Source organism: Sturnira hondurensis, unplaced genomic scaffold (assembly GCF_014824575.4).
Source record: "Sturnira hondurensis isolate 20B ecotype Veracruz unplaced genomic scaffold, ASM1482457v3 Scaffold0003201, whole genome shotgun sequence".
NCBI classification, from domain to species: Eukaryota; Metazoa; Chordata; class Mammalia; order Chiroptera; family Phyllostomidae; genus Sturnira; species Sturnira hondurensis.
In genome coordinates this window covers 1032882-1043913 of record NW_028075832.1, presented here as the reverse complement: position 1 = coordinate 1043913, position 11032 = coordinate 1032882, and the positions used below count along the sequence as shown (strand labels likewise).

The window sequence follows — 11032 nt, the reverse complement described above, 5'->3', positions numbered from 1 at the left end:
TTATTAACTACAAAATGAAAACCAGTATAATTTGCCTTAGGAGATAATCATAATAAGAGACACTATGAACAAAGTATGAAATTCTTACCAGATAGAGTTGCCTGTGAAGACTGAGCTTGAAGCTTGCTCTGTCTGTTGAAAGGGGAGACTGGGAAGTGTTACAGAAGTGGTACAATACTCCCAACACAGCCTGGGATTGTTTCCTTTTCATGTTAAGAATAATTAAAGAGAATGTCAAGGGGATGTCTGTTACTGTCTGAATTTATCTAAATGTCAAAGCTGTGCCATGTACTTCTGGCCAAGATGGAAGCATAGGTAGGTACACTGGGTTGTGGGCCAGGTCCCCAGTAGTGGTGTATGACAGGCAACCACAGATTGATGCTTTTCTCCCTCTCTTTCTCACTCCCTTCCCCTCTCTCCAAAAATAAATAAATACAATCTTTAAAAAATAAATGTGTTAAACTGGAGAATTACTTTCCCTTCAACATCTACTTTGAATAGTCATAAGTTACTCTATATTGCCTTCCAGTAGGCTTCAAGAGATGAGGTCAAACTCTATAAAAAGAAAACCAGACTTCCAGCTAAGATGGAGGCATAGGAAGACACACTGTGCCTCATCGCACAGCCAAAATTAAGGACAACAAAAATGTAGAAACAAAAAAACCCGACCAGAACTGAGAGAAAATTGAACTGTACAGAAGTCTGACAACCATTCATCCAGACCAGTAAGAGGGGCACATTCGTTGGCTGGCAGAGAGGGGTTGTGGCAGGAAAAAGCAGTGGCTGGTGGACCAGGTTGCACAGGCAGTGGTTGGCAGACCCCTGGCATGGGGAGGCAAGGAGCAGAAACATTGAGGCATGCAAGCCGGCTGGCTGACTGCAGTCATACATTCACATGCATGTAGATTAACCAGGCAACAACAGGGAGTGAGACAGACTCCACAACCCAGGGCCCCAGTGCCAGGAAATAAAGCTTAAAAGTACCTATTGAAAACACTTATGGGGGTTGAGGTGCCAGGAGAGACCCCCGACCTCACAGGAGAGTTTGTTGGAGAGACTCATGGGGTCCTAGAATGTACACAAGTCTACTCACCTGGGAACCAGCACCCGAAGGGCCCAATTTACTTGTGGGAAGTGGCAGAAGGGACTGATATCTGAGAGAGCAGAGCAAGCGCCATTCTTCCCTCTCTGACCTACCACCACATACAGTGTCACAACCCAGCCACTAGGTGGCCCCACCCTGGTGAACACCTAAGGCTCTATCCCTCATATGTAAGAGGTGTGACCAGACGCCCCCCCCCCCCAAAGTGGCTCAAATGGAAGAACAGATCAAAGCCCCAGAGCCAATACTTTTAAGTGATCAAGAGATAGTTAATCTATCAGATGGACAGTTCAAAGCAGTGGTGATCAGATGCTCACAGAATTGGTTGATTTTGGTCACAAATTAGATGAAAAAATGAAGGCTACATTAAGTGAAATGAAGGAAAATGCCCAGGGAACCAATAGTGATGGGAAGAAAACTGGGGCTTCGATTAACAGACTGGACCAGAAAGAAAGAAACAACCAAACAGAAAAGAATGAACAAACAAGAATTTTAAAAAATGAGGAGAGGCTTAGGAACCTCCAGGACATCTTTAAACATCCCAACATCCGAATTATAGGGGTACCAGAAGAAGAAGAGGAAGAGCAACACGTGGAAAACGTATTTGAACAAATACTAAAGGAGAACTTCCCCAATCTGGCAAAGGAAATAGACTTCCAGGAAGTCCAGGAAGCTCAGAGAGTCCCAAAGAAGTTGGACCCAAGGAGGAACACACCAGGGCACATCATAATTACACTAGCCAAGATTAAAATGAAGGAGAGAATTCTAGAAGCAGCAAAAGACAAGGGGACAGTCACCTACAAAGGAGTGCCCATCAGACTGTCAGCGGATTTCTCAAGAGAGACCTTACAGGCAAGAAAGGTCTGGAAAGACATATTCCAAGTCATGAAAGGCAAGGACCTACATCCAAGATTGCTCTATCCAGCAAAGCTTTCATTTAGAATGGAAGGGCAGATAAAGTGCTTCCCAGATAAGGTCAAGTTCAAGGAGTTCATCATCACCAAGCCCTTATTATATGAAATATTAAAGGGACTTATCTAAGAAAAAGGAGATAAAAAATATGAACAGTGAAATTACAACAAACTCACAGTTATTAACAACCACACCTAAAACAAAAGCAAACCAAGCAAACAACTAGAACAGGAACAGAACTGCAGAAAAGGAGATCACATGGAGGGTTAGCAACAGGGGAGTGGGAGGAGGAGAGAGGGGGAAAAGGTATGGAGAGTAAGTAGCATAGCCGGTAGGTAGAAAATAGACAGAGGGAGGGCAAGAATAATATGGGAAATGTAAAAGCTAAAGAACTTATGACACATGGACATGAACTAAAGGGTGGGAATGTGGGTGGGAAGGGGTGTGCAAGGTGGAGGGGAACAAAGGGGGGAAAATGGGGCAACTGTAATAGCATAATCAATAAAATATTTTTTAAAAAAGAAAACCAGCCAACCCTATAGAGTTGTCATTGTGGACTTTGAAACACCACTAAATGTACCCAATAAAATTCTTCCTGGGCAGGCAGACTCCCAGGCCTGGGTTGAATTCACTAAGTTTCCTTAGCTAAAATAAACAAAATGACTAGGAACTTTGAGTTGCCTTTTTCTGAGGTCAAGTGTCTGGATGTATCAGAAACAGTGGCGTACCACACACCTGCCTGTCAAATCAAATACCCTCCAAAAACTCAATAAGCACCTGTTTCATAGATTGTTACTTGAGCAAAATATCATATGACTCCAATTTATGACAGCCTAAAATCATTCCCACACTTTTTTCCAGCCAAATAAAGGCATAGGATGTCATAAAGTAGCAAGATGAAATAGACCATTTTAATCTTTAAATTCAAAAGATAATATTAAAGACATTCAACTATAGAACTAAGACATTAAATATGTAATAGTACCTAGAATAGTTTTTGGAACAAATTTTAATGAGGTATAAAATTAGGAGACTCATAACTAAGTTTCTTAATTTTTTCTTTAAATTTAGCATTAGACTGAGCAAGTAGTTGATTTCAAATGTTTGTAAATGGTTAAGTTAGAATATGTTAATTCTAAATATTGCAAAGAATGTTTGGATTAAAAGAACTTGATCAAAGTAATGCTGAAGAGGAGATCTGGAATTGGGGATATTCATCTGATAGAATTCTTTATATAACAAGTGTTAGAAAAATACTAGAAAAAATTTTAAAGTTGAGATGTTTATTATTTCCACATGGAATTACTTAGTTTATATTAGGATTTGTCTTTGGAAGGATTTTAGATTTACTTCTTTTTAAATTTTTTTCACATTTTTATATTGTTTTTCAAGTATAGTTGTTTTCATTTCCCCCTCACCCCAGCCATCCCCACTGCCTACCGTTAATCCTACCCCCATTTGGCTTTGTCTGTCCTTTACACATGTTTCTGAGAACTCTTCCCCCTCCCCCCATTATCCCTTTCACCTCCTCTATGATTACTGTCAGTTTGTTCTTAATTTCAGTGTCTCTGGTTATATTTTGTTTGCTTGCTTGTTTTGTTGATTAGGTTCCACTTATAGGTGAGGTCATATGACATTCGTCTTTCACCCACCACCTGGCTAAAGACTTAAATATAAGTCACAACACCATAAAAGTCCTAGAGGAAAACAGGGACAAAATCTCATGTAGCAATAGTTTCACCAATATATCCCCTAGAGCAAGGGACATAAAGGAAAGAATAAATAAATAAGACCTTATCAAAATAAAATCTTCTGCATGGTTAAAGAAAACAGCAGTAAAATGAAAAGAGAACCAACTATATTGAAAAATATATTTGCAAGTGATACCTTGAACAAGCATTTGATCTCCAAAATATATGAAGAACTCACATGACTCCACTCCAGGAAGACAAACATCCCAATTAAAAAATGGGCAAAGGACTTGAACAGACACATCTCCAGGAAGGACATACAGAATGCCCAGAGACATATGAAAGGATGTTCAGCATCACTAGCCATCAGAGAGATGCAAATTAAAGCCACAATGATATACCACTTTACACCAGTCAGAATGGCCATCATAAGCAAGTCAACAAACAAGTGCTGGCAAACTTGTGGATAAAGGGAACCCTAGTGCACTGTTGGTGGGAATGCAGACTGGTGCAGCCACTGTGGAAAACAGTATGGAATTGTCTCAGAAAACTAAAAATGGAACTGCCTTTTGACCCAGCAATTCCACTGCTGGGACTATACCCTAAGAACCCTGAAACACCAACCCAAAAGAACCTACACACCCCAATGTTCATAGCAGCACAATTTACAATAGCCAACTGCTGGAAGCAACCCAAGTGCCCATCAGTAAATGAATGGATCAAACATTTATGGTACATTTCCATAAAGGAATACTATGCAGCAGATAAAGGAGCTTCTATCCTTTGCCACAACATGGATGAATCTGGAGAGCATTATGCTAAGTGAAGTAAGCCAGTCGATGAAAGACAAATACTTCTTTATTTAAAAATATTTTTTATTGATTATGCTATTACAGTTGTCCTACTTTTTCTTCCTTTTATTTGCCTCCACCTTGTACCCCCTCTCCCACCATCATTCCCTGACCTTAGTTCATGTCTATGGTTCATACATTTAAGTTCTTTGGCTTCTCCATTTTCCATACTATTCTTAACCTTCCCCTGTCAATTTTGTGCCTACCATTTATGCTTTTCATTCCCTGTAAATCCCCCCCCATTCTCCTCCAATTCCCCACTGATAACCCTCCATGTGATCTCTATTTCTGTGAAACTATTCCTGTTCTAGTTGTTTACTCAGTTTGTTTTTGTCTTTTTTTAGGTTCAGTTGTTGATAGTTGTGAGTTTGTTGTCATTTTACTGTTCATAGTTTTTTATCTTCTTTTTGTAAGAAAAGTCCCTTTAACATTCCATATAATAAAGGCTTGGTGATGATGAACTCCTTTAACTTGACCTTATCTTGGAAACACTTTATCTGCCTTTCCATTCTAAATGATAGTTTTGCTGGACAGAGTAATCTTGGATGTAGGTCCTTGCCTTTCATGACTTCAAATACTTCTTTCCAGGCCCTTCTTGCCTGCAAGGTTTCTTTTCAGAAATCAGCTAACAGTTTTGTGGGAACTTCTTTGTAGGTAACTGTCTCCTTTTCTCTTGCTGCTTTTAAGATTCTCTCATCTTTAATCTTGGCTAATGTAATTATGATGTGCCTTGGTGTGTTCTTCCTTGGGTCCACCTTCTTTGGGACTCTCTGAGTTTCCTGGACTTCCTTGAAGTCTATTTCCTTTGCCAGACTGAGGAAGTTCTCCTTCATTATGTTTCCAAATAAGTGTTCAATTCCTTGCTCCTCCTTTATTCTTTCTGGCACCCATATGATTCAGATGGTGAAATGTTTAAAGTTGTCCCAGAAGTTCCTGAACCCCTCCTTATATTTTTGAATTCTTGTTTTTTCATTCTGTTCTGATTGGATGTTTATTTTTTCCTTTTGTTCCAAATTGTTGCTGTGAGTCTCAGTTTCTTTTCCTTAATGTGGGTCCCTTTATTTCACTCTTCATAGCCTTCACTTTTTCTTCTATTTTGTGACCATACTCAACTATTTCTGTGAGCATCCTGATCGCCAGTGTTTTGAACTCTGCATCTTGTAGCTTGGCTGTCTCTTCATCATTTAGTTGTATTTTTTTTCTGGAGCTTTGATCTGTTCTTCCATTTGGGTCATATTTCTTCATCTTGGCACACCAGTTATGTAGTAAAGGGTGGAGCCTTAGGTATTCACTAGGACGAGGCAATCCAGGTGGCTGTGTTGTGATGCTGTATGTGGGAGAGATGTCTCAGCGGAAACAATGCTGCTTGTTCAGCTCTTGGCTGTCATTCAGTCACTTCCTCCTCTACCCAGAAGCAAATTGGACCCTTCTGGTGCTGATTCCCAGGTGTGTGGGCTTGTGTATGTTCTAGGGCCTTGTGGGTCTTTCCAGTGAACTCTCCTGTGAGGCTAGGAGTTTCTCCTGCCACCTCAACACCTATACATTTTTTTTCAGTCACAGGTTTTGAGGCTTTATTTTTCCACACTGGACCTCTGGCTTGTGCAGTTTGTTCCTCCCAGTTTATCTGTACACAAATGTGAGAGCACCCACTCTGCCAGCCACTGCCTCGCCTGCCCTGGTCTGCCAGCTGTTACCTTGTCGTAAGTCCTCTCCACCCAGCTGCCTGTCTCTGCCCCTCCTACTGGTCTGGATGAATGTTTCTTCTTTTACTCCTTGGTTGTTGGAGTTCCATACATTTTGATTTTCTGGCAGTTCTGGTTGTTTTTTTAATTTAAATTTGTTGTTTTCTTTCTTTTGGTTGTGCACAAAGGCAAAATATATCTACCTATGCCTCCATCTTGGCTAGAATATTGATTTACTTCTTAATAATACTGTGGAAGCCATAATAATGCCCACAATGGAAATATAAAAATTTCACTTTTTATCTTTGAAAATTGTTTTTCTCCAAATTAAACCAAAATGAATCAAATGTACATGACAGAGGATCACAGCCTAGTGATTTGGGCATGGAATAAGTGTGATGACCATTAAATTATAATGTTGCCTTTCTTTGTTGCCCGTGGAAATATAAATTCTTCCCCCTCACCTTCTTAACCTGTAAAATAGCACTATCCATGCATAAATTTTCTTTATATGGGAGTATTCATTGGGTGAATAGTTTCACAACTTTGTTGTGTACTAAAACATTCTTGATGAGTGTATGAGGATTATAGTTTAAATAAAACTATGTCAGCCCTTTACAGAAAACACATACAGTAGTTGTACCTTGCTACTTGTCAGCTTCAGAACTTGCCAAATGCTGTACTTGTAGCATTTTGATAGAAAAAAATGTTTCAGCACTTGGTACTTGCTCGGGACTTTTGCACTTGCTAGAACTTGTATGAGTCACTTTGAATCTTGCAAGAGAAAGTGCTTCTTCACTCCTTGCTTGCTCACTACTTGGTGTCTCTCTCTCGTGATGAAACAGGTCAGTGTATATCAGTTTCACAGTAGGTCACAAACAGTGCAAACCCCCCACATATTCATCATTACTGTCTTGTACTTTTGTTGCTTTTAAGTGCTCATCATGGGTTAAAAAAGGTTAAGAGTGATACCACTAAGCCCAAAGGCAGTTAATAAGAACCACAATTGAAAAGAAAAAAAGATCATAGCTAAGTATGAGAGTGGTGTAGGTGTGATCGATATCACTCTTATGTTCAAAATGCCAAGAACAATGATCTCTACAATAGTGAAAAATAAGGAAGTGATTAAAGCAGCCAGTGTTGCCAAAGGTGTAAAGTCTCTGCATAGGCATGTTCACAGACATTGGAAGAAGTTAAAAAAATTGTTTTACATCTGCACTAATGAAAAGCAGTTAGTGGGTGACAGCATTTCTCAGGCAATAATTTGTGGGAAAGCTAGGCAATTGCATGCTGATCTGTTAATAGTCAAACCTGGAACAAGTGGTGAGAGCACTGAAATGTTTAAAGCCAGTCATGGATGCTTCAATACATTTGGAAAAAGCACTGGCATTCATAGTATGCTGAGGCATGGAAAGGCAGCCACTGCCAACAAAGAAGCTGACAAAAGCTATGTCACAGAGTTTAGGGAGTATGTAGAGGCTGAGGGTTTTGTCCCACAACAAGTGTTTAACTGCAGTGAAATTAGTTTGTTCTGGAAGAAAATGCCTAACAGAACCTACCTACCTCACTTAAGAGGAGAAGGCATTGCTAGGGCATAGGCTGATGAAAGGACAAGCCAACTCTATTGTCGTGGGGAATGCTAGTGGGGATTTAAAACTTTAGCTTCTACTAGTGTAGCACAGTGAAAACCTGTGAGTTTTCAAGGGAGAGAATATGATATAAAGCAAATTAGGTGTGATGTGGAGGGCCAATACTAAAGCTTGGGTGATGAGTTAGTTCTTCATAGAGGGGATGAACAAAGTGTGAAAAAATATTTGCAGGAAAACAAACTGCCTCTGAGGGCTTTGGTATTTATGGACAATGCTCCTGCTCACCCTCCAGGCTGGGAGGACGACTTATTAGAGGAGTTCAGTTTCATAGCTGTGAAGTGCTTGGCCTCCAACACAACTCCTCTGCCCCAGCCCAGGGACCAGCAAGTCATTTCCAACTTCAAAAATCTCTATACTCAGATCCTGTTGCAGAGGTGTTTTGAAGTAACACAGATGACACTCAAGAGAGTTCTGAAATGACCATTTAGGTATCCTCCACTGAGTTACTCTCATAGGTGAGGTCTGGCATGAAATCTCTTACAAGGCCGTGAGCTCTAAGTGGTAACTCCAAGAGACTTTGAAGGCTTTGAGGGTGATCCTGGTAGCCCAATAGGGGAACATATTGTGTCTCTGGGCAAGTCCATGGTCCTGGAGGTCAATGCTGAAGATGTTGAAGAATTAATGGAGGAGCACAGAACAGAGCTCAGCCCTGAGGAGCTGCTGGATCTTCAAAAGGAGCAGCAACAGATAGTGACTGAGGAAATTGCTTCAGGTGAGCAGGAGGGAAGGAAGGAAGCATCTACTGCCCTGATAAAATAAATGTGTGGTAAATGGGTTTAAGTTCAAAACTTTGTGGAAAAGTATCATGTAGACAAAGCTGTAGCAAGCTGAAATATGGACCTGTTTAGTGAACAGACAATGTCACACTTTAGAAACATTTGGAAACATGGACAGAAACAAGTTTCTCTCTCTTTTTAAAAGATTTTATTTATTTATCTTTAGAGGGGAAGGAAAGGAGAGAAGGAGAGAAGGAGAGAAATATCAATGCATGGTTGCCTCTCTTGGGTCCCCTGCTGGGAACTGGCCTGCAACTCAGACATGTGCCCTGACTGGGGATTGAACCGCTATCCTTTGGTGCACAGGCCCACGTTCAATCCACTGAGCTACACCAGCCAGGGCACAAGTTTTTCTTGATAGGTTTTTAGTGAAACTCCCTAAAGCTGAGTCTTGAACACTGTTTGGCGAAACAAACAAAAAAAAAGGTGAAGAAACTCCTGAGAAATCACCTGGGAATGTCTTGGAAGAGAACTCCTCTTCCAACAACTAACTCCTCTCCTCCCCCTCCTTTACCTAGCCACCATCCCATTGTGCCAGGAACTCCTTTCAGTACAGGTAAAATTAAATTTTAATTTTGTGTCATTAATTGCTTTTTTATCCATGCCTGTTCAGTTTTAAGGTTCTGCATTACAAAACAACCTCATTACTTAATATTAGCCTGGTAAAATGTGAAAGTTCTGGGGAACTCTCACAAATTATTTCCAATCACATAGTTTCTTATGGGAAAATTTTTTCAGTACTTGTCAGTTTCTGTACTGGTCATGAGTTCCAGAACGAATTAACAATGAGTGCTGAGGAACCACTGCATTTATTATCCTGCATGTAACAATAAGTAAAAATCAATGATGCCATCTATAGTCTAGCAGGAATGGAAATTTAAGGCTAGGCTGAATGAGATAATAAAGAGTAGGCTGAACATTCTTTTAAGGATACTTCAGATTGTTGAGATCAATGCTCACAAGTGTATACATACATATCTATGTTTATATATGTGCACAAATATATTTGTCAAAGGTATGTCTATTTTGGTACTTATTGTATTCTCAAAAATTAAACTGTGTTACATTTGAACAAATGCTTTCAGTTGGCAAACTGATAAATACAGGGTTCAGCAGAAGTAACACCTGCTTGAGTGTGGTTGGTAAGGTAATAATATGGGTATAATACTTTATGGTTTTAATTTGAATATCTCACCTAAAATGTCATATGGTGTTCTTTAGTGTGATATTGTTATATTACAAAACTCTATGCTTATGATTTTGTAATAAAGGATTTTGCAATAAAGGATTTTGTAATAAGGGTGTTATTTGTGCTGCACCCTGTATTATTTTAATTAATAATTCCCTTAAAGCAATATTCAATCTTAAATCTCACTAAAAATCTCATTGAGATTCTTAGAAATAATCTTGGTTCAAGGTGACAGTGCCCTCATGGTCTCAGGATCTGTCTCTTCAACAGAGTTTGGACAGAATCTAGGAACACCCCACATTTCCAAGTACCCTCCAACCTCTTTGCCAGTCACCACCTTTAAAACCCCCTCAGCCATTCACAGTCTCTGAGACCAAGCAACACCATTCTCTTTACCTTAACTACTATTAAGGAACAATCATGAGCTCCCAAATTCCTCAGAATTATCCCACCAAAGTGGAGGCTGCTGTCAACAACCTGGCCAACCTGTATCTGTGGGTCTCCTACACCTATGACCTCTCTTCGGGCTTCTATTTCATCCATGACAATGTGGCTCTGGAGGTCGTGGGCCACTCCCACCAAGAGCTAGCCACGGAAAAATGTGAGGGTACCCAGTGTATCTTAAAGCTGCAAAAGCAGAGTGGTGGCCACATTCTCCTCCATGATGTGATGCAGCTGTTCCAAGATGAGCGGGGTAAAACTCAGGATGCTATGGCCGCTTTGGCCTTGGAGAAGGACCTGAACTGGGCTCTTTTGGATGTGCATGCCCTGGGTTCTGCCTGCACAGAACCTCATCTCTGTGACTCCCTGAAGAACCATTTCCTGCATGAGGACATGAAACTGATCAAGAATATGGGTGACCACCTGACTAAATCTTTCAGGCTGGACATTCCCCAGGCTGGGATGGGCGAGTATCTCTTTGAACGTTCACCCTCAAGCAGGACTAAGAAACTGTAGGAGTGCAGAGGCCATTGAGGAGCCCCTCTGCATTTCCCTGGTATCTGGCTTTTGCCTGAGCCTCTCCCTGAAACCGCTAGACACTTTTTTAACTACCTTGGAGCCCTCTCCTTTGCATTGGACCAAATGGAAAACAATAAAGCTTTTTGCAGAAAAAAATATCTTGGTTCAAGGCAGTAAATTCAGGGTGGGACAAAAAAAGGTTTATAGTTGTGTGTTTGGA

The 11032-nt window shown here is 40.4% G+C and overlaps 1 protein-coding gene across 1 annotated transcript; it reads left to right on the top strand.

Moving 5' to 3' along the window:
- Nucleotides 1–10221: 10221 nt before the first annotated feature.
- On the top strand, nt 10222–10809 carry LOC118984051 (ferritin light chain-like). Its single transcript, XM_037041760.1, has one exon. The coding sequence runs from the start codon at nt 10273–10275 to the stop codon at nt 10807–10809; it is 537 nt and encodes a 178-aa protein (XP_036897655.1). The 5' UTR covers nt 10222–10272.
- Nucleotides 10810–11032: the final 223 nt, after the last annotated feature.